The 24,168-nt window shown below is 47.9% G+C and overlaps 1 protein-coding gene across 7 annotated transcripts in view; it reads right to left on the minus strand.

Annotated features, from left to right (window-relative positions):
• Positions 1-11,711: 11,711 nt before the first annotated feature.
• Positions 11,712-24,168, minus strand: part of ASB18 (ankyrin repeat and SOCS box containing 18) — a 75,019-nt gene continuing 62,562 nt past the window's right edge. For 4 of the 7 annotated variants that reach the window (XM_055586535.1, XM_055586534.1, XM_055586536.1 and 1 more), the window contains 2 exons: positions 15,503-15,616; positions 11,924-13,618 (listed from right to left, as the gene is read on the minus strand). In XM_055586535.1, the coding sequence (XP_055442510.1) occupies positions 13,433-13,618; positions 15,503-15,616 (300 nt within the window). In that variant the 3' untranslated portion in view covers positions 11,924-13,432. Of the gene's footprint in view, positions 13,619-15,502; positions 15,617-24,168 lie in introns of all 7 variants that reach the window. The other 3 variants (XM_055586541.1, XM_055586540.1, XM_055586539.1) reach the window with 3 other exon arrangements.

Genomic DNA, 24,168 nt, shown 5'->3' on the forward strand with positions numbered 1-24,168 from the left:
ATGCCAGGGTCAGCTGCTGTCCGCCTCCCGTCCCATCTCCGCCCTCCCGCCTTGTCCTGGCAGCGGCGGACACACAGTGACAGGCCTGGGCCGGCCGCAGCCAGCGTCCAGTTGATGCTCAAGAGGGAAGCAACCGATGGCCGGCGTGCCCTCCACTTCCAGCGCTCCAGGGGAGACAGTGTGTCCAGGGAGACCCAGTCCAGGGACTCCGGACTGGAGTCTCTGGGGCCTCCCGGGCCTCCCAAACTGGGGCCTCAGCTGCCACCCCTCGAGGGCCCTGACTCCCTGCAGGGGTGTTGCCTTTTAAGGGGACGAGGTTTATCTAGAGTTCATCCATTTAACCCTTTGGAAACCGCATTGCAGGGAGCAAGGGAGTGTTTGGATCAACCGCCAACCACATCAAGGGCGCTGCTCCAACTTCAGCTTCTACAGGGACCGAAGGAAAACCGGGGATGCTCCCAGGCAGAACTCGTCTCTCCTTTTCTGCAGGGATATTTGCAAAGCAGGGATGCGTTTCCTCCGCTTGCCTCCCCCTTCGATTAAGGAACTGTGACCCAGAAAGGCTGTCACAGGACAGGGCAGGGCACTGGCTGTTAACAGAGGGGAGGGATGTTGGCTTAATGGGGAGGGAGACTCAGCACGGCCTCTGCCCCTCCCAGTGAATCCCTCCCTTGGATTTCCGGGGTGGGGGGAGAGGTCATTGTAAAAAGTCTGCTTATCAATAAGCTCATCTTGGAACCTCAAGGGTAGGTACGTCTGTAACTGACCCACCCAGCTCCGCTGAGGTTTTCCCCAAGGGCAGCTCTGACTCTTCAAGGTCTGTCTTGTATGACCGAGGTTTCCCATGGGAGGACAGGAGAGGGTGTGGGCTGATGGGGGCGTGGAGAGCTGTTTGATTATAATCAACCGTTAAATGCAGATAATGCAGTAGATGCGGCAGCCCTCTGAAAAGGTAAGCAGGAACACCTCACTGGCAGTAGGGCACCTGACTCACAGGGCCAGGAAGCAAGAGGGCTTAGCCCCTGCATCGCTGGAGGAGAAGCCCAGTGTGGATCCTGGACTCGCGAGGGAGGGAGGGACTTGGAAGCCACCAAGAACCAGCACCTATGAGGATGGCAGTCCATGGAGGTGGGCCACAGGACTCAACTCCACCCCCACCCCACCCACCCCCACCCCTCAGACTCTTGAACCCTCACTTTCCTGGGCTCCTTTGCTCATCGACCTGAGGGTGGGTGTAAGTCATGGGCCCCAAGAGGGTGGGCCAGTTTCCTGGTCATCTGCGTTTGTCAGGCTGGGACACGCCTGCACTGTTTCCTGGTTCAAACACACACACACACACACTGTCCTCATCACACACGTACACATACGCACGCACACACACACACACTGTCCTCATGGTGCACACATACACACACACACAAGCCTACACTATTTCCTGGTTCAAACACATGCACCGACACACACACATATACACTGTCCTTATCGCATGTGCACACACACACACACACACACACACACACGCACACACTGTCCTCATCGCCCCGAGCCACTGCCTGAGAAGGCTGGAGTGGGACTGGAAGGAGGCAATCCTTGTTTGCAGGTCTCTAAGCAAACCTCTACAACCTGCCACCTCACATCCCCCCAATATGCAACCCCTTCTTGGTGGGGATCAAAGAGAGAACTGCAAATGCTGATCTCCCGGCCTCTGAAACAGAAGCATCTCTTTGAGTTTCCTCCATTGATCATCTGAAAGACAGAGTGCTCAATTTGCATAAGTTTGCTATCAGCAATTATATTTTCCTTCGGGGTTCAGTCTGCAGTCGCCAAACTTTATAGCGAGAAGGAACCAAGAGGCAGGGTAGAGAGCAGACCCACTCCCCCCACCCGCGTGCCCATGCCCACGCCAGCCTGTGTTTTCATTTCAGGAGAACACCAGACAGGAAAAGGAGGGGAAGAGGAGAGTGCTTCTTTGAGACCCGGTGGGAAAAACCCAGGAAACTTCAGAAGGCTGTCCCCCTTACTTCCCTAGGGGACATTTCTGCGTTTTGCAGGAAATGAAAGTATTTTTCATGGGGTGTGTTGCTCCTTGCATATGTGGGTTTGTTGAAAGAGTGTTTTGTTTTTGAACGATGAACAGAGTGTTAAAGACAGGCTGTTCATACCTCACTATGTTGTATTTATCCTGCACACACCACCCCCTCAGGGGTAATTTATTCTTGTAGCTCCTTCACACCCAGTTACTGAGCAGGCCCATGCTGAAGCTATTGTCCCTTGCAGGGGACTCGAAGGTTGCTTCTGGGCGCTTCCGTCGGTGTCCCTTGCCTGTTCCTATCAGGCCACAGGGGAGCAGCCATGGAGGACAGTCACAGACCCCATAGCCTGGCAGAGATGAAGGCTGGGCGGATGGGCCCCCTTCCAGCCATCTGCCCCTCAACTCTCCTCCTGGACACTTGGGGCTACCTTATCTCTTGGTTGTTATAATTTTCCCTGTCCTCAAGTTTCTCTCCCACCCACTTAAACTGCAACCAAAATGAAACAAGAAAACCCCAGAAAACTTAGGAGATGGGAGACTTCTTAACGTTCTTTCTAACCCCCAAGCCCTTGAAATTCAATGCGTTCAGCATATTGTAAGTTGTTTGGAAATTTATGCTTTAACATGTAAAGAAGTGAGTAATTTATTGTGGAAGCAAATTTTGCATTGACAATTTAATTTTAATAACCTAACAAGGTTATTTCATATCTGCAAACAGAAGTCAAAGAAGTACCATATATTTAATAAATTCACCAGGAAAAGGCGGGAACCAGTTTTACTTAAGGCTTCAAAATTTCATACGTTATTAGTCCGCAAATACGTCTCCGGGATCTAGAGCGCCGCCTACGGTCCATGCGGATTATGACATCTGCTTTAGGGCTTGTTTGGGCTCTGAGATTCCAAGGGAATTGAAGCTGGCTCCCCTTTAGCAGGATTAGAAGGTCTGAGAAGTCTGTTATTTTTCATGTCTACAGTTGCACAAGAAAAAGTCTCAATTTCTTTCCATTTCAGACGTCTAGGCTAAAAGAGAAGGCTTTGTCACAAATGAGGGGGGTAAAAATTAGACCTCCATGATTACACAAGGCATTAAGAAATACCATCAGATTTTGGACGTGATTATAGAAAACCCACGTGGGCTCTCTTTAAAGTCCATGTAAAGTTCTCCTGGTTCTTTGGCTCACTCTGAGCAGGGACTAGAAGCGGAAAGGATAAGAGACCCTCTGACATCTGGGCCTAAAGTGTCTGGGTGCACCTCTGAGCCCACCCCGGCCTCTGTTTTTCCATCTGCGTAATGGGCGGGAACGCCTGCGCTGTCTCACCAGCGGTCTGACTGAGTCCCTAAAGCGCAGATAATTAATAGATTGCTTTTGTCACGGGTAGTCGTAGGGACCCAGCTAGATCACGTAGCACATGGTGGCAGGGCACCTGGCCCGCAGAGGATGGTGGGGGTGGGGGTGGGACGGTGTCTCTAAATTGCAAGCACGGCCCGCCAGCCTCCGGAGTGATGCAGGTAGTTGGGTGCACGCGGGGCGGCCAGGGGCGCAAGCCTGTGCGCTCAGAGTGACAGTCTCAACTTGGGGCCATCTCTGATCTCAAGACTCTTAAGCATTTAAAAACAAAGCACAGGCCACCAATGGGTCAGGACGCAGGATGTATTTAAGGACGCCTGCCCGGGGTGGAGAGAGGTTCCGAAGCGCCGCCCCTGAGGGGTTCGGCAGGCCGTCCTCCTCTTTGCCGAGGCGGAGACGCAGGGGCCCTCGGAGGGTCCCTCTGCAGGGCGCGCTCATCACCAAGTTCAGCGTTAGGAGGGCGCGCTGGGCACCGCCTTCCCAGGGAGACGAGTTCTCGTCGTTTCAGATTATTTCATTTTAAATAAAAGATCTGTAAACTGTGTGAGTTAAACGAACAAAGCTCAAACACATTCTTCTTTGGGGGAGGGAGACTCAGGTTCGATCCCTGGGTTGGGAAGATCCCCTGGAAGAAAGCCTGGCTACCCACTCCAGTTCTCTCGCCTGCAGAATCCCATGGACAGAGGAGGCTACCGTCCATGGGGCCGCAATAGAGTCACGACTGAGCCACTAACACAGAGGCAAGCCGAGTATTTTGGCCTCTTACTTCCACCCAAACGCCTCTCCCTAGAGCCCCCATCCTGATCCCACCGGTAGGGACACTGAGGTGGACGAAACTGGGGGGCGGGACGGAGCCGCCCGCCGAGGCCTGAGGGCTGACCGGCGCTCTGCGTCTGCTCTCGCCGCAGGAACCTGGCTCTAGCGCGCTCCCTGCGGGCAGAGGCCGGGATTGGCCCCTTGGAGCCAGGGAGCCAGGCTGCCCAGGCTCGGGCGTCAGTGGTGCCGCGTCAGGTCCGCACGGGGACCAGGCCCTTGCACTTTCAGACTTCCGTTCTCTGAGCAGCAGGAGCCTGATCGCCTCGTTTCAGGTGTGTGTGTGTAGGGGGGCGATTTTTACCGCCCCCCACCAACTAGATTTTTTGGGGGGGGGGAGGGTGGAGAAAGGAGCAAACATCTCCAGTTTTAATGTGGCCCAATTATCTCGTTTGCACGACTTAAAGTGTTCCTCTTTAATTCATTTCAATCTAGTAAATATGCTTCGGCAAGTAGCTAATTTCTTAGGGATGGCTTCGCGTCGTCATTTGCATATAAAGCGCGTCGGAAGCCGCCCCCATTTCCTGGTGCGCGCGGGTCGCAGCCAGCTGGGCCACCTCCTCCGGGAGGGACGCCTGGGTTTGGCCGGGTAAGTCTCGCAGGCCGTGGTCAGTGACAGGGCCCGGGGCTTGGGGGTGGCGGGGTGGAGAGCGACTGGGCACGGGGGCCAGGAAGGGGACAGGCCCCTCCCTGGAAGCCCCCCTCCGCTGGCGCGCCACGGCACCACCTTAAAAGCCCCTCCGCTCTTGTCTCGGGATGGGGCGCCCTTGGTGGCCAAGTGAGTGCGAGGGTCGGGGGCCGCATTTATCCCCAAGTGCGGTTATTAAATCGCGTCTGGAGATAGATGGACGTGGATACCGCGGCGGGTATCGCAGCGCTCAGTTGAGCAATCTTCTGGCTTTAAATTCCGAATAAAAGTCTCAAATATTCCCGGGTCAGGGGGGCACTGTCTCATTAAAACCACTCTCGTCCTGAAACTGCAATGCAGACATTAAAGTGCAGTATTTTTCAATTAGAGCTGACGAATTCAATCAAAATTCCATAGATTAGGATGAAATGAGGCATGGGTCATTTACAGGGGAATTTAATTGCCGAGCCATTAGACAAATAGTATATTTGCCATTCCCGCGTTATCCATCATTTTCGACATCAATACCGGGGCCGCGTCTCCCCGTCCCGCAGCCGCCCGGCGTCGGCTGTAAACACTCCCTTCCCTGTATCTTCTGATTATATCTGATTTCATTTAGGGCCATGGGGGATTATAAATGTTCACGCAATCAAGTTCATTAGGACTTCAAATCGCATTTCTGATTGGGATCGCTCTGCCGCTGTCCTCGGAGCGCCTTTCAAACCCCAGGACGAGGCTTTCGAAAACATCTTTTTTTGAATTTAAAGCTTCACAGCCTTTTGTCTTCCGACGCCCCCTCCCACCTCCCTCCGGGCGGCCTCGCGCTGCTCCGGCCTCCCTTGCGGGGCAGCAGCCCTGAACCCAGATATCCCGGGGCGGGGGCCCCACGCCCCCAGGCTCTCCTGGCAGGGCTGGGTGGTGGGGGGCACTGCGAGCTGCCCAGGCAGGTTCCCCCCCGCCCAGACACCCCTGCCCACCCCCCGCTAGGCTAAGAACCCCCCGCGCGGCCGGCCGCAGGGCACTGATCATCCGGAGACGTGGACCACTGGGCGCAGGGGGGACCGGCCCCGCGTGTTCGCGGATCGCGGGTGGACGCGGGGTTCCGGGCACTCTTCACCGCTGGCCCCGCGCCGCGGGTTCTAAGTGGAGCTCCGGGCATACTGGAGTCATGCGGCCGCAGGCCTGTGGGCAGTATCGGGCCCGACTCTGGGACCCTGGGGACGGACACACGGGACCTCTTTCGGGCTAGACCCTTTCGCTCCAGAGACCCGGGGGCGGGGGCGAAGCCAGCGAAGCAATCCTCTCTTCTTATTAACAAACCCAAGAAACAAAGGAGCAGCCTCTTCCAGGGAGAGCTCGACAAGAAAGAGTCGAGATATCCCTTCCAGCGCAGCTGAAAAATAATAGCTTAATATTAACTGCTTCTCATAAAAATATACTTCCACAGAGATACAGTTACAAGAAGAAAACCTTCATTTTACCCCCGTACTCTGTGCTCATCACTGTTAGCTGCCTCAGTAATTTAATTGGAATGAAACGTGAGAAATGTCATTTTTGAAGAATTTATGCATCACTTCCTAGAAATCTCATTGTGTTAACTAGGAGCCCACTGCGTTCTGTTTAGAACCCATAATCACATTTTTATGTGTCTGTATGAGGAGTTAATGTGACCTCCTGTTTTTAGCAGATAAAAGAAAAATGTCTTTTCCTGTAACATCTGTATCAAACTCCTGCTTGCCCAAAGTGGGAGGAAGTCCTGTTGCCCCGATGTTTTCCCAATTTACCAACTTTTTCCAGATCCGGGAAAAGATATATGAATGGGAAAAGTGCCTGCCGAATGAATAATTACACACCGAATTAAAACCCTGCATTAAACATAGTCGACAGCAAATACTGCATTCTCAATCATGTTTATTGCTTACAAATTGCATTACAAAGAAATCTACTCTTTTTATTGGAGTGATTAAGCAGAGTGTTAGGACTGAAGAAATACCATTCTGGAAGATGAGATGAAGGCTGAAAACCCAGCTAGTTACAGCGCAGTGGCGAATGTGTAATTTTGTTAAAGTACACGTTGAACACTCAAATGAGGATTGGGCCGTCGTTATGGCATCATAAAAAAGTCAACTTAAAATTATATTTATTTAGAAACACATTGCCTATAAAATGCGCATATTTAATACAAAGGAAGTAGGCAATGCCATAATCAATATTTTAATTACGGATTTTTAAAAATTATAGCAGCATAATTCTATATGATATGTCACGATTCTATAATTTTCCTACAGCCTCCTCTCCTTTATCCTATGAGTCAAAATCTTGTTTTCTTCTCTTTTTAATTCTGGGGAGAGCCGGTGGGTGGGCAGGGGAAGACCGTTTGCTTATGGCGCCACCTGCAGGACTTCACGAAAATAAGTTTCAAGGCTGGAATCCTTCCGCCTGACCCTAGAAACTGACCTCAGGCTTATTTTAGCAATTTAATGAGACTAATTTTTGTTTTAAAATAGAAAGATGCTGACAATTTCAAGACAAGCCCCGGGGTTTTAAATGCCTACCGAAAGCCAAAAATAAGATGCAGTATTGATCCTAGTTGAAACTTTGGGACTTTTGAATATCCAAAGTGCACATAGAAAATTTGACTAAGGAATAATTTATTCTTGAAATAATGGAATAAAAGATGCAATATTCCGGGTTTATCACTTGGTCCTTGGGCAGCCCTTAAGAGATGAAAAGCACTTGGCAAGCTAATAACATCCACGATTGCCGTGATTAAGTTCTCTCAGACGTCTGCGTCAGGACCGGTCACGAGCAGACCGGCTCATTCTCCAAGCCTGTATTTTATGCTGTTTTTGTAGAGGGTTAAGTGTCCTTTGCCAAAGTTCAACAGCCTGCCCCATCAACATGAAAACATAAGGTTTATTTCGAAGATGGAAACCGTGGTGCTTATATACAGTTACTGGGATTTGCAAATGCTTCTTAAAGAGTCGTTTAGATTTTCTTCAACACATGTGAAATTGATGATTATTATGTAACTTAAAATTAAATGGATTTTGAGTACACTAGAAAGAGAGGCCCAGGGCTGTGTTCAGAATTTCAAGCACGGCACATCACGTGGTGCCATGTCTGTGCCCTGCCTGCCTGTGGGCTGTGTCTGTGACTCTCATGCTGTCCAGGGGATGGTCGTGCTGGAGAGGGGCGAATCTTCTCAGGACCATTGTTGGCAGAGAACCTCAGGTGTGCATTTTGTGTTTTCACCCCTGCTACAAATTTTTTCACTGTTATTTTATTTTTTGCTTAATCAAGAAAATTGCTAGCAGGAATTCAAGTCTGAAAAACTGTCAACGAATTCCATCCCATCTGATGATTAAGATAACCCCCAAACCAACACCATTTTTGTCCCATACACTCAGCCATAAATCAGGGATCCTTTTTAGCACATCTGGAGTCATTAGAACCAGGGTGACTCTGTGGTCAAATGGCAGTTGTATGAAAGTGAAGTCGCTCAGTCGTGTCCGACTCTTTGCGACCCCATGGACTGTAGCCCACCAGGCTCCTCTGTCCATGGGATTCTCCAGGCAAGGATACTGGAGTGGGGTGCCATTTCCTTCTCCAGGGGATCTTCCTGACCCAGGGATTGAACCCGGGTCTCCTGCATTGCAGGCAGATGCTTTACCCTCTGAGCCACCAGGGAAGCCCTGGCAGTTGTATAGCTAGAGATAATAAAGTTGGAGGGAAAATATTCCTCTGCTATCTTTTTCCTTTTTAGTAGTAAGAGCATCTGCTCTTTTATTACCTTCTGAATTTTGAACCATGTGAATGCGTCATTAAACACTACATTTAAAATTAAAGAAAGTTTAGGTCTTATGGAACTGAGTTTATGGAATATACTCAGAGGTAAAAGCAATGATGTTTTATGTGAACTGTTTAAGAATGGAAAACATTTTTACTCTTTAATAAAAGAAATACCAGGCTATGTTTTTTCCCCTGGAAAAGAAGATAGCCAAGATAATTCTAGCTTTAAAGCAGAAGGTAGTTGTAGATGTTTTCTCAGCTAACATACTTCTCTCCCCCAATATCTTTTCTCTCTCCCTCCTTCTTCTCTTCCTTTTCTTAGTCTTGTCCTTCTCCTCCCCTCTTTTCCTTCTCTTATCTATGTGGAATTATGCAAGTCCCCTTCATTTCAGAACTTCCTCCCACGTGGAGCACAGGGCGGGACTAGAAACAGTCATCACTATCACAGATTTTTCAGTTATTTTATTTTTTGCTTCGTTGTTGTTCAGTCGCTCAGTCTAGTCTGACTCTTTGCAACCCCATGGGCTGCAGCACACCAGGCTTCTCTGTCCTTCACTATCTCTAGGAGTTTGCTCAAACTCAGGTCTGTTGAGTCAGTGATGCCATCCAACCATCTCATCCTCTGTCACCCCCTTCTCCTCCCGCCTTCAATCTTTCCCAGCATCAGGGTCTTTTCCAGTGGGTCAGTTCTTGGCATCATGTGGTCAAAGTATTGGAGCTTCAGCTTCAGCATCAGTCCTTCCGATGAATATTCAGGGTTGATTTCCTTTAGGATGGACTGGTTTGATCTCCTTGCTGTCCAATAAAATTCTTGGGGATGAAATAATGAAGATGAATTCTTTGGCAGTGGAGGAATTTCAGGCAGTTATAGGGAGATGTCTGGGGTTCACTGTGAGAATCATGTTGTTTTTAAGCAGTAATTTGGGGGAATTGTGTCTTTGAAATGTAATAATTGGTCATTATTTGTCAGAGTTTTAGAAATGTGAAGTCAATGTGGGGAATTCCCTGGCAGTCCAGCGGCCTGGGACTCCATGGTTTCATTGCCGAGGATGTGGGTTCAATCTCTGGTCAGGGAACTAAGGTCCTGAAAGCTATATGGTGCGGTTTTAAAAGAGTTCTACTTTGTGGCAGGACTCCAAATCATATTTACAATTTAGTGCATTTCAGAAGTGCAACCAAAGTGTTCTCTGAGGAGGATGAAATGGAGAGGGGAGCTTGAAGAATAGGCTGTGTCAGACCGGCAGGTTCACTCAGATTCTCATTTGCAAAATCCCGCGAGGACAGGGCTCCTGAGTGGCTGCTGGGGCTGTATTTCTTACTGTTTGCCTTCCTCGTTTGTTCTCATAAATAACGTCGCTTTGCCTTTCCATTTGTACAGTCTTTATCCCAGCATTAGGCTATTTCCTTCTAACAATAAGACAATCATAATAACAGAAGGAGCCGTTTATGCTGCTCCTTCTCCTGACCACTTCTGGCTCTGAGGCTTTGCACTGTGCACTCCTATTGAGTGTACCAACCACGGGTAGGGGCGTCACCCAAGCTCGTTAGCAATGTTAAAGTTCCCAGACCCGCAGAATCCAGGCCCCACTCTGGATGCCAGTGTCAGAGTCCACGTTTTAACAAGATCCCTTTGGAGCGGAGAAGTCTGCTGCTGTCATGCGTCATCTCGCTGAGTCCTACCCCAGTTCGAGAGGTGTGCATGCATTCACTTCCCAGCTGAGCAAACTGCAGCCGATTTTGGTTAAAGAACGGTTCCTCTTGCTTGGTGGAGCAGCCTGGATCTGAAGCCCTACGTCTGGGGTGTGACTGGACTCCTCCAGTGTATTGCATCCCTTTCCAGGACAAAGTAACTTCCCAGAGTCTCCCTGGGGCTTCCCCGTGGCTGAGCGGGTGAAAAATCCGCCTGCAATGCAGGAGATGCAGGGGACTTGGGTTCGATCCCTGGGTTGGGAAGACCCCCTGGAGGAGGGAATGGCAGTCCTTGCCAGTATTCTCACCTAGAGAATCCCATGGACAGAGGAGCCTGGCAGGCGATAGTCCATGGGGTCACAAAGAGTCAGACAGGACTGAAGCCACTTAGCACACACACACACGGTGTCTCACTGGGACCACATCTTCTCACGGGCTTCATGGCTCCTCACAGCCTGTACAGTGAAGTTCAGAATCCTCGAGGTCCTTCTGATTTGCCTCCCAGCTCCTCCAGCCCTGCCTCCCTCCAGCTGTGAAAGCATGGGGACCCTCCCCTCAGGACCAATCACTGTCCCTCCATAGTATGCACCTTCTTGCACCCCAGCCTTTGTTCAACTTTTCCTTTTGACCCAGTGGTAGCTCCTGAATGTCTATGTGGAAGAGGCTTGGGGAGAGCCATCTGCCCGAGGTGTGTGTGTGTGTGTGAGGTCTTGAGCTGTGCTTATGTAGGTCAGGTGAGCTGTCCGTCTTAAAGGGCAGGGTGTGGGTGGGTCAGCTGTCTTATGCCTCCAGTGGCCTGACCCGCCGTGTTGAAACCTGACCATCCCTCAAGACCCAGCCTGGCTCCTCCTTTTGTGACATCCACCATTACTGGGTGGCCCTGCCAGGTCCCCTCTTCAGTACCGCAGTGGGCTTCACTCATGGCGCAGACAACATCCCACCTTAGACAGCAGTCATCTGCTGGTGTGTGAAGCGCCCTTCCAGACTGCCACGGTGGGGTGGTGTCCCTGCCAGTCCGAGGTTCATCCCAGCTGCACTGTGCGCTGGCTCAAACTGGAAAAAAAATGGAGCCACTGCTTATCCTCAGAGGATGCTCACAGAGTCCTTGTTGTAAAATATGGGGTTTAACTTTTGAGGTCTAGTAAGGCCAACAGAAGGAGAAGGCAATGACACCCCACTCCAGTACTCTTGCCTGGAAAATCCCATGGACAGAGGAGCCTGGTGGGCTGCCGTCTATGGGGTCGCACAGAGTTGGACACGACTGAAGCGACTTGGCAGCAGCAGCAGCAGCAGCAAGGCCAACAGAGGGCTTCCCCTGTGGCTCAGCAGTAAAGAATCTGCCTGCAACGAAGGAGACACAGGTTTGATCCCTGCATCAGAAAGATTTCCTGGAGGAGGAAATAGCAACCCACTCCAGTATTCTTGCCTGGAAAAATCCCATGGACAGAGGAGCCTGGCCAGCTATATAGCCCATAGGGTTGCAAAGAGTTGGACACGACTGAAGTGGCTTTAGTACACATGCATGCAAGGCCAACAGATGAGAAGAGAGATCTTCAGACCAGTGAAGAGATAGTTTATTACTCACAGTTCCCAAAAGAAGGGCCACACCACATGGGGGAGCACCAGGGTTGGTCAGGAGGTGGGGGCCGGGGGAGGAGATGTGGGCAGGAGCCTTGATTGCAGTTTCCATGGGAATGGATACATGGGCACAGGACTGGCTAATCTCAATAACTGCAGTGGGCTCAGAGGCAGAGGGGGTTGCCCCCAGGTGTCTGGGTGGCCCTGGTTGGGGCGGTGGGCGGGGGGAGGTAGGGACGGGAGATCCAGGAAGGTGGTAGGGGTGTGAGCCCTGGGGTGGTTGAGTTGTATTTGAAAAGGATGCTTGGGGGCACATTGTTTATTGTCTTTAAGAACTGGCTAGCCCGGGGAGGGGCGGTGGGCAGTCCCGGTCCGAAAGGCCCCAGGTGTCAAAGCACCAGAATATAAAAAATATAAAAACATGGTTAATCCAGTCCTAGGCGTTAGAGCTTCCTCCTGTTACGGATGCTCAGGCTGGGCTGAGGGCAGCCTCCACGAGCCTGCGTCTGTATCTGGCATCCTGGACTGTCCCCCACAGCCGGATCAGCTGGGTCTGCTGGGGCCATCGGACAGAAGACGCGCACAGGGTCAAAGTGTCTGCTCACCACCCCTCCAGCATCCTCCGAGGGGCTCTGGGCGGTGACACACTCAGAAGCATCAGTGGGCTCCTGGGCAGGGGCTCTCGTTACGGAACCACGTGTCCTCCTCTCTGCATATGGACGTCTGTCATGTTTGGAGGGGCAGAGCCTTCCCGGGGGGCTGAGCTCTAGGAGGGGTGTAATGTTTTCCCACCCTAAGTCAGAGGGTCTGAAGTTTGGGGACAGGGCCAGCAGGACTGTGGCTGAACCATCGTGGGCAGGGAGACCAACTCTGGGAAAAATACATACACCTTTTAGTTCAACCTCTGTGGAAAGGTAGTCCATGTGGTCATGTATGGATGTGAGAGTTGGACTATAAAGAAAGCTGATTGCTGAAGAATTGATGCTTTTGAACTGTGGTGTTGGAGAAGACTCTTGAGAGTCCATTGGATTGCAAGGAGATCCAACCAGTCCATCCTAAAGGAGATCAGTCCTGGGTATTCATTGGAAGGACTGATGTTGAAGCTGAAGTTGGCCACCTGATACAAAGAGCTGACTCATTTGAAAAGACCCTGATGTTGGGAAAGATTGAGGGCAGGAGGAGAAGGGGATAACAGAGGATGAGATGGTTGGATGGCATCACCGACTCGATGGACATGAGTTTGAGTAAACTGCGGGAGCTGGTGATGGACAGGGAGGCCTGGCGTGCTGCAGTCCACGGGGTCACAAAGAGTCGGACAAGACTGAGCGACTGAACTGAACTGAACTGTGGAAAGGTGCTTTGTGACACATGTGCTGTGACATTCAGTTTCAATTCTCACAAGCAACCCTGAGAGAGGCAGAAAGGGCTTTTATTACAACTCCATGCCCAGGTGGAACCTGAAGCGGGCTGAGGTCTGTGCACTGGGTGGGTAGGAGGTCCCATCCAAGGCCCGTCAGAAGAGCACAGCGCCCTGGGCCACGCTGCTGGGTTTCAGTGCAGAACCCCCTCTGGCTCCAGAAGCAAGTAGTTTTGCAGGGACTCCGGCAAGGGCAACAGAGGTACGAGGGAAAAGCACTTTCTGCCAAACGATTTCCGGATGGCACAGCGGCAGAGATGCTGCAGACAGCGGGGCGTGTGGGCCAAGGCGAAGAGGGACCGGTAGAAAGCCTGGTGCATCTGAAAGAAGGTGGGAAGTATCAGTCTGGGCACGTGGAACTGGCACACTTCCTTCTTTTTCCCAGAGAGAAGAGCCCTGATGACACGGGGAATCCTCTCATGGCTACTGATAGAGAGATAGAGTGTGTGTGTGTGTGTGTGTGTGTGTGTGTGTTAGTCTCTCAGTCATGTCCGACTCTTTGTGACCCCAAGGACTGCAGCGCACCAGGCTCCTCTGTCCATGGGATTCTCCAGGCAAGAATACTGGAGTGGGCTGCCATGCTCTCCTCCAGGGGATCTTCCTGACCCAGGGATTGAACCTGGGTCTCCTGCATTGCAGGCAGATTCTTTACTATCTGAGCCACCAGATCCTACCCAAAGTGGGTCTGGGCACTTTTCTGTAGGGTGGCTCCTGCCCAGTCAGAGGGAAGTCTGTTTTGGGTGATCTCAGACAATACGGGTCATCTCCTTGAATTCCTAATCTGCACAGGGGACTTCCCAGGTGGCACTAGTGGTAAGTTCAGTTCAGTCCAGTTCAGTCGCTCAGTCGTGTCCGACTCTTCGAGACCCCATGAATCAGAGCACACCAGGCCTCCCTGTCCATCACCAACTCCTGGAGTTCACTCAGACTCATGTCCATCGAGTCGGTGATGCCATCCAGCCATCTCATCCTCTGCCGTTCCCTTCTCCTCCTTCCCCCAATTCCTCCCAGCATCAGAGTCTTTTCCAATGAGTAAACTCTTCGAATGAGGTGGCCAAAGTACTGGAGTTTCAGCTTTAGCATCATTCCTTCCAAAGAACACCCAGGACTGATCTCCTTTAGGATGGACTGGTTGGATCTCCTTGCTGTCCAAGGGACTCTCAAGAGTCTTCTCCAACACCACAGTTCAAAAGCATCAATTCTTCAGTGCTCAGCTTTCTTCACAGTCCAACTCTCACATCCATACATGACCACTGGAAAAACCATAGCCTTGACTAGATGGACCTTTGTTGGCAAAGTAATGTCTCTGCTTTTGAATATGCTATCTAGGTTGGTCATAACTTTTCTTCCAAGGAGTAAGCGTCTTTTAATTTCATGGCTGCAATCACCATCTGCAGTGATTTTGGAGCCCCCCAAAATAAAGTCTGACACTGTTTCCCCATCTATTACCCATGAAGTGATGGGACCAGATGCCATGATCTTAGTTTTCTGAATGTTGAGCTTTAAGCCAACTTTTTCACTCTCTTCTTTCAAAGAATCTGCTACAGAAGCCACTTGCCAATGCAGGAGACCTAAGAGATACAAGTTCAACCCCTGGATCAGAAAGATCCCCTGGAGGAGGGCATGGCCACCCACTCCAGTATTCTTGTCTGGAGAATCCCATGGACAGAGGAGCCTGGAGGGCTACAGTCTGTAGGGACTCACCGAGTCAGACACTGCTGAAGCAAATTAGCATGCCTGTGTATAATCTGCACAGGACTCAAGTCAATAAAACATGAGGGGCCATTTTCTAGATGCTTCTACAGAAAAAAAAATTTCTTTCTTAATCAACAGTCACCTGTGGACTTTGTCGTGTATGAATGCAGTGCCCGCAGCTGTCTCGGTCGTACCCTGAGATGTCAGAAGGTGAAGCGGACACACAGGAGCCTGGATCTCCATGGCCCACCCTCCCTTGGACACTGGTTATGGAGCCCTGACCTTCCTAAGCCAGGGTGGTCCTTGCAGCCCACAGCACCCCAACCATGGGCTGAGTCAATACTGAGCCTCCAGGAGAAAAACAGAAGCAGACATGCCCCCGGTTTGCCCTTCTCTTTCCTTCCCTAGATGTTTCATCTTTTCCTGGATGTGAGTGCAAAACCCCACCTAGGAGAACAGAATTAAGATGACAGTCTGTACTAAGGAGGAAGAAGGGGCCGCCCCCTCACCTGAAACACTTCTTCGGGGATCACCTCCTTCCAGGACTCAGAGACGCGGAGCTGAGGGTAGGAGTTGAAAAGAACCTCAATGACTGTGGGGACCGCTGCGCAGCTCTTCAGCACCTGGTCGGAAACAGTGGGAGCCACATTTTGGGTCCAGGTGGGAAAGGCTGGGGAGGTGGGAGGGGGTGCCTGCATGCCGCTTCAGCCACTTCCTGGCTGTGTGACAATGCCAGTAACAATACAATAGGGTCATGGTCAGGCCCTAGGCGGAGTGCATGGAGAAGCCCGGAGCAGTCTGGGCCAAGGAGTTCCCAGGGGGAATATGCTGATGCCGGCTCTCTGGTCTGGAGAGCTGTTCAGAAAAAAGGAATCAGAACGGCTGGGGGAGGTGGGGGGTGGGGTGGGGAAGGAGTCTGCATAAGGATGGCATTCCCAATTTCTGGTTTCAGTTTTCTAATGTGTCACGAAGCTGGGGGAGAAGAGTTGCTTTGCTGTTGAATTTTTTTCTCCCCTTGGCCTTTCTGGTTTATTTTTGTAGTCCCTACTGGCCAAGGGTGCTTGTTTTCTAATTTGCAAATTCTGCAATTCAGGTCCATTGGCTTCATCATAAAGATGGAAAGTGTTTGCTTTTTAAAAGTAGAAATCTTTTGTTGTCATCATGGAGAAGTTTGAAAGTACACAAAAGTAGACTGAACAGTAGGGTAAACCCTCGTGTACCCCCACCATCAGCTCATGGCCCATCCTGCCCTTGCCACATTTCCAGTCCCCTCTCCCTCATGTTATTTTAAAGCAAGTTCAATGTAGCCTGTCATGTCATCTATAAATATTCGTGTTGTCTGTTAAAGGACGTTTAGAAGAAACACAAATGCAGAATCATGGTAACAGCTGAGAAATTAACAATTGTTCCTTACTGCGTGCATGCTAAGTCACTTCAGTCATGTCTGACTCTGTCGATTCTATAGACTACAGCCCACCAGGCCCCTCTGTCCATGGGATTCTCCAGGCAAGAATACTGGATGGGTTGCGGTGCCCTCCTTCAGGGGATTTTCCCGACCTAGGGATCCAACTGGTATCCATCTATTCTGCATTGACAGATGGATCCCTTACCACTAGCATCACGTGGGAAGCCGGTTTCTTAGTATCATCTAATATATACTCTATGTTTAAATTCGCAAATTTCTCTTAAATGCCATTATATCAAAACAATCATTTGTTTGCTTGAATAAGAATTCAGATTTACACTGAATTGATTACACTGGTTGATAGGATGTATTTTCAGATCTCTCTGTTTTGTTTTGTGTGATTTATTTGTTGAAGAAACTGGGTTATTCGTCCTGTGGAGTTTCTCACTGTTGGGATTTTGCTGATTGTATCCCCGTGGGATGCCGCTTTTTCTCTGCTTTCTGTAAATTAGTAGTTGGATTTAGAAGCGTGATGGAATTCAGATTTGATTTTGGGGAAATCCCATGGACAGAGGAGCCTGGTGGGCTATAGTCCATGGAGTTGCAAAAGAGTCAAGACGCAGCTTAGCAAATAAACGACAACCGAGCAACTTCATTATTCTCTGTTTCTGAGGTTTAGGATTTACCAAGTGCTGTGAAACTGTTCTGTTTCTGTCTCAGTTGAGAAAACTGAGGTTATGCCATTTTTTTCTGAGGTCAGGCACCAAATAGCCGCAGTAGACAACAGTCAGAACCAATTACAAGCCTGGCCAGCATCCTGCTCACGGGCTCCTGAACACACTTAAGGCAGTTGCTCCCTTTACAACCTTCCTGGCTTCTTTTGGGCTTCCCTGCTGGCTCAGTCGGTGAAGAATCTGCCTCCAGTACAGTAGAACCAGATTCGATCCCTGGGTTGGGAAGATCCCCTGGAGGAGGAAATGGAAACCCACTCCAGTATTCTTGCCTGGGAAATCCCACTGACAGGAGCCTGGACGGGTACAGCCCAGGGGTGGCAAAAGTCAGACACTTATTGACTAAACCACTACCTATCTTCTTTCAGATGTAATACCCCTTTAAGATACAGAAAGTGAAAGTGTCAGTCCCTCAGTCACGTCCAGCTCTTTAGGACCCCATGGACCCGCCAGGCTCCTCTGTCCATGGGATTCTCCAGGCAAGAATACTGGAGTGTGTTGCCGTGCCCTCCTCCAGGGGATCTTCCTGACCCAGGGATCGAACATAGGCCTCCCTCATTGCAGGCAGATTCTTTACCATCTGAGCCACAGGGAAGCCCAAGCAAGATTTAAAAATTTCAGATTTCTCTTTTTCAGAGATAACCCCTATCAACATTTTGTATATACTAAGGTTTTATGTATTTAGAAAGGAATTAGCATAAAAGACAAAAATGAGCTAGTGATTTGCATACTTGTCTTTTCATCAAAATAGATTGTGAACAATTCAAAAATTACAAATGAGCATTTAAACATTATTTTTAGTGGCCATATAATTTTGTATGAATGTATCATAATGAATTCAATGAGCTAACTATTATAAGTTGTAATATTTTATCTTATCAACAATGAATACCTCTGAATATAATTTCTCTGTGTCCAACCTTTCTTATTTAGATTGCTTATACTGAATTGCTGGAAGGAGAACTGCAAATCAATGAGTGTGTATACTTTTTCCCCCCTTTTTAATGTTTATTATTTTTCTCCATAGTTTTTATTTATTTAATTGGAGGCTAATTACTTTACAACATTGTGGTGGTTTTTGCCATACATTGACATGAATCAGCCATGGGTGTACATGTATCCCCATCCTGAACCCCGCTCCCACCTCCTTCCGCATCCCATCCCTCTGGGTCATCCCAGTGCACCAGCCCTGAGAGCCCTGTCTCATGCATCGAACCTGGACTGGTGATCTGTTTCACATATGGTAATATTATCCTCTCAAATCATCCCACCCTTGCCTTCTCCCACAGAGTCCAAAAATCTATTCTTTATATCTGTGTCTCTTTTGCTCCTTTGCATATAGGGTCATCATTACCATCTTTCTAAATTTATATATATATATATATATATATATATATATATATGTTAATATACTGTATTGGCGTTTTTCTTTCTGACTTACTTCATGCTGTATAATAGGTTCCAGTTTTATCCACCTCATTAGAACTGACTCAGATGTGTTCTTTTTAATAGCTGAGTAATATTTCATTGCGTATATGTACCACTACTTCCTTATCCATTCCTCTGCCAATGGACATCTAGGTTGCTTCCATGCCCCAGCTATTGTGCTGTGATGAACACTGGGGTACACGTGTCCCTTTCAATTCTGGTTTCCAATGAGAGTGTATACTTTAAAGGTCTTAAAACATACTGTCAAACTGTAAGTGTATAAGTCGTTACCCCTTTTGAAGAACTGAGTATGAGAGGACCTCTTTCTTCCTACACAGATCATCTCATTAATTATTTAAATTTGATAGGCACAAGTTGAAATATTTGCTTTTGGTTGACATTTGTCTTTTTTTAATGAATTGCTAGATTATGTCTTTTGATCATTTTTTCTATACTGTGTTCTTTTTTATCATTGTGAGAGTCGCTCAGTCATGTCCAACTCTTTGCAACCCCATGGACTAAAGAGTCCTTGAAATTCTATAGGGCAGAATACTGGAGTGGGTAGCCTTTTCCTTCTCCAGGAGATCTTCCCAGCCCAGGGACTGAACCCAGGTCTCCCACATTGCAGGCAGATTCTTTACCAGCTGAGCCACAAGGGAAGCCTCACTGATTTATAAGTATACTTTATTTATTAATGTTATTTTTAAGATAGAAAATAATTTTTGCAAATAATGTTTTATCCTCCTCAATATTAATATTTATTTTCCTTGTCTTATTATATTGACTAGAGCTTTAAAATTGAATGTTAAATAACAGTAATTGATAACAGGTATCATCTAAATTTAATAGGACTGCCTCTAAACTTTCACCATAATCTTGGATAGTAGTTTCACATAAATTTGTGAATTTATTGACAAAATTTATTCACAAAAAAATAAATTTTGTGAATTCACATAAATTTGTTGTTGTTCAGTTGCTAAGTTGTGTCTGACTCTTTGCAACCCCATGGATTGTAGCATGTCAGGCTTCCCTGTCCTTCACTATCTCCCAGAGTTTGCTCAAATTCATGTCCACTGAATCGGTGATGCTATCTAACTATCTCGTCCTCTGCTGCCTCCTTCTCATTTTGTCTTCAGTCTTTCCCAGCGTCAGAGTTTTTTCCAATGAGTCAGTTCTTCCCATCAGGTGGCCAAAGGATTGGAGCTTCAGCATCAGTCCTTCCAGTGAATATTCAGGGTTGATTTTCTTTAGGATTGACTGGTTTGATCTTCTTGCAGTCCAGGGGACTCTCAAACGCCACAATTCAGAAGCATCAATTATTTGGTGCTCAGCCTTCTTTATGGTTCACTCGCACATCCATACATGATGACTTGAAAAAACATAGCTTTGATTATATGAACCTTTGTCAGCAAACTGGTGTCTCTGCTTATTAATATGCTGTCTAGGTTTGTCATAGCCTTCCTTCCAAGGAGCAAGCATCTTTTAATTTCATGGCTGCAGTCACCATCCACAGTGATTTTTGGAGCCCAAGAAAATAAAGTCTGTCACTGCTTCCACTTTTCCCTTTCTATTTGCCATGAAGTGATGGGCTTTAGTGTAGTCAATGAAGCACAAGCAGATATTTTTCCGGAACTCCCTCGCTTTCTCCATGATCCAACGAATGTTGGCAATTTGATCTTTGGTTCCTCTGCCTTTTCTAAACCCAGATTGAGTATCAGGAAGTTCTCAGTTCACATACTGCTGAAGCCTAGCTTGAAGGATTTTGAGCATAACCTTTCTAGCATGTGAAATGAGCACAGTTCTATAGTAGTTGGAATATTCTTTGACTTCTTTGGGTTTGGAATGAAAGCTGACCTTTTCCAGTCCTGGGGCCTCTGCTGAGTTTTCCAAATTTGCTGACATATTGAGTGCAGCACTTTAACAGCATCATCTTTTAGGATTTTAAATAGCTCAGCTGGAATTCCATCACCTCCACTAGCTTTGTTCATAATAATGCTTCCTGAGGCCCAACTGCCTTCATACTGCAGGATGTCTGGCTCTAGGTGAGTGGCTGCACCACTGTGGTAATTTGGGTCATTAAGACCATTTTGTATAATTCTTCTGTGTATTCTTGCCATCTCTTCTTAATCTCCTCTGCTTCTTTTAGGTCCTTACAGTTTCTGTCCAGTACCCAAGTACTGGATTTTGAACTCTTTTATTGACTATAAGGAACATAGTTCCTTATAGTTCCATTTCTTCTAAGGAATTCTGGCCCACTGTAATAGATATAATGGTCATCTGAATTAAGTCTGCTCATTCCCGTCCATTTTAGTTCACTGATTCCTAAGATGTCAATGTTCAATCTTGCCATCTCCTGCTTGACCATGTCTAACTGACCTTGATTTGTGGACCTAACATTCCACGTTCCTATGCAATATTGTTCTTTACAGCATTGGACTTTATTTTCACCACCAGACCCATGCACAACTGAGTGTCGTTTCTGCTTTGGCCCAGTGTCTTCATTCTTTCTGGAGCTATTAGTAACTGCCCTCAGCTCTTCCCCAGTAGCATACCGGACACCTTCCCACCTGGGGGCTCATCTTCCGGTGTCATATCTTTTTGCCTTTTCATATTGTTCATGGGGCTCTCCAGGCAAGAATATTGGAGTGGGTTCCCTCCTCTAGTGGACCACATTTTGTCAGAACTCTCCACTACCTGTCTCCATGACCTGTCGGTCTTGGGTATCCCTGCATGGCATGGCTCATAGCTTCCTCGAGTTATGTAAGCCCCTTTGCCATGACAAGGCTGTGATCCATGAAGGGGATAAATACATTGTTCTAAGTTAAGGAAATATCTTTGTATTACTAGATTTATGATTTAAGTTTTTAATGTTTTCTAGCCAAATTGCTCAGAGAAGGCAATGGCACCCCCTCCAGTACTCTTGCCTGGAAAATTCCATGGATGGAGGAACCTGGTAGGCTGCAGTCCATGGGATCACTGAGAGTTGGACACGACTGAGTGACTTCACTTTCACTTTTCACTTTCATGCATTGGAGAAGGAAATGGCAACCCACTCCAGTGTTCCTGCCTGGAGAATCCCAGGGACGGGGGAGCCTGGTGGGCTGCCGTCTATGGGGTCGCACAGAGTCGGACACGACTGAAGCGACTTAGCAGCAGCAGCAGCAGCCAAATTGCTACAAAAAGATTATCCAATACTGACCTATTTTGCCTTTCATAAAACAGTCTCTATTTGGCTAGTCTTCTAAATAGAACGGTAGATTCAATTTGTTAAGATATTTTTCATCTTTTAATAAATAAGTTTGCTTTACAGTTTTAGCTTTTTGAGCTACTAACATTACCGTCAAGTTTTAATGTCACTCAGCGTTAACTTAGTAAAACTGTCTGAGATGATGTCTGTATTTTTAATACTTTGGGAGATTTTGAAAAGTAGATAATTATAGGAAATAAGAAACCATGATGGACTTTGCATTTGAACCTTTAGCTGCCGGTGATAATATTTTCAATTTTTTCACAGTTACTGGCATATTTTATTTTGATTTATTCTTGGCTTAATTTTGTTCATCTATATTTTCCTGGAAAAAAAAGAAATTCAGCATTGCAAGTGTACTGGTCAGGGTGGTAACAGAGGGCACATTTAAGGTAAGATGATTCCAGGAGGGTTATTGATACAGGGCTTGTTTAGCCAGGTGTGTGTGCAGAATAACCACGAGGAGCAGTGATTTGATACAGAGCTGGCAGTGGAGCTGATTCCCACTCCTGGGCCTGCAGGGTGAGAGAATGGAGTGGGTTGACTTACCAGGAGCAGAGATCTCTGGCTAGGGACACTCACACCAACCTCAAGCTGAGAGGGTACCTGGTGAACACACCTGGGACACTGCCCTGATGAAGCCCAGGGAGCAGAGAGCCAGGAGACTTGCAGATGGGTCCATGCAGGTGGAGAACAAATTTGGATGGGGACAGTTATGTGCACTGTATCTAGGAATAAGCACCCTTTCTCATTTGAAGTCACTGTGATTGTCTCTGCACTGTGTTTTGCATATTTAATGTCTTGCTGGAATTCTATTTTAATTATTTGTCAAGAAATCAGCTATTGCATTTCTTTGATCAATTCTCTTTTAAAATATTCCAATCCATTAACTTTTGCCTTCATCTTATTAATCATTTTCTCCTTTTCTCTTCCCAGCTCCTTGGATTGACCACTCAGTTAACTTGGCAATATGTTTTACCTTCAGTTCAGTTCAGTCGCTCAGTAATGTCCGACTCTTTGCGACCCTATGGACTGCAACGTGCCAGGCTTCCCTGTCCATCACCAACTCCCTGAGCTTGCTCAAACTCATGTTCATCAAGTTGGTGATGCCATCCAGCCATCTCATCCTCTGTCGTCCCCTCTCCTCCTGCCTTCAATCTTTCCAGCATCAGGGTTCACTTCAGGTGGCCAAAGAATTGGAGTTTCAGCTTCAGCATCAGTCCTTCCAATGAACACCCAGGACTGATCTCCTTTAGGATGGACTGGTTGGATCTCTTTGCTGTCCAAGGGACTCTCAAGAGTCTTCTCCAACACCACAGTTCAAAAGCATCAATTCTTCAGCCCTCAGCTTTCTTTATAGTCTAACTCTCACATCCATACATGACCACTGGAAAAACCATAGCCTTGACTAAACAGACCTTTGCTGGCAAAGTAATGTCTCTGCTTTTTAATATGCTATCATATAGGTTGGTCATAACTTTCCTTCCAAGGAGTAAGCGTCTTTTAATTTCATGACTGCAATCACCATCTGCAGTGATTTTGGAGCCCAGAAAAATAAAGTCAGCCACTGTTTGCACTGTTTCCCCATCTATTTGCATTGAAGTGATGGGACCGGATGCCATGATCTTAGTTTTCTGAATGTTGAGCTTTAAGCCAACTTTTTCACTCTCCTCTTTCACTTTCATCAAGAAGCTCTTTAGTTCTTCACTTTCTGCCATAAGAGTGGTGTCATCTGCATATCTGAGGTTATTGATATTTCTCCTGGCAATCTTGATTCCAGCTTGTGCTTCCTCCAGCCCAGCGTTTCTCATGATGTTAGTAGTAATAATAAATATGTAGGTGCCATAGTACTCTGGTGGCGGAATCACCAGGTGCTAGAAGTCATGACGCCTGAGTCAGACCTAGGTTTGCAATGGTGTGGTGAGTTGGTCAAGGAAAGATTTCTGCAGGAAGTGACATTCAAGGTAAGACATGGAACAGCAGTTCCAAAAGATGTGGAGAGTTCTGAGGAGTAGGATGTTCAAGGTATAGAAAAGAATTATCAAACATGGGAGGTGAGAAGGAACAGAAAGTACTGGCTGTGGGACTTCCTTGGGGTGCAGTAGATGAAGGTTTGCCTGCCAATGCAGGAGACACGGGTTCCATCCCTGGTCTAGGGAGATCCCATGTGCTGTGGATTGACTAAGCCCATGCGCCAAAACTGCTGAAGCTCAGGCTCCCTAGAGCTTGTGCCCCCCAACAAAAGAAGCCACTGCAGTGTGAAGTCCACGCATCACAATGAACAGTAGCCCCCGAGCTGCAACTAGAGAAATTCTCACAAAGCAGCAAAGACCCAACGCAGCCAAATGTAAGTGAATAAATAAA

The sequence above is a fragment of the Bubalus kerabau genome, chromosome 6 (genome assembly GCF_029407905.1).
Source record: "Bubalus kerabau isolate K-KA32 ecotype Philippines breed swamp buffalo chromosome 6, PCC_UOA_SB_1v2, whole genome shotgun sequence".
Lineage (NCBI taxonomy): Eukaryota > Metazoa > Chordata > Mammalia > Artiodactyla > Bovidae > Bubalus > Bubalus kerabau.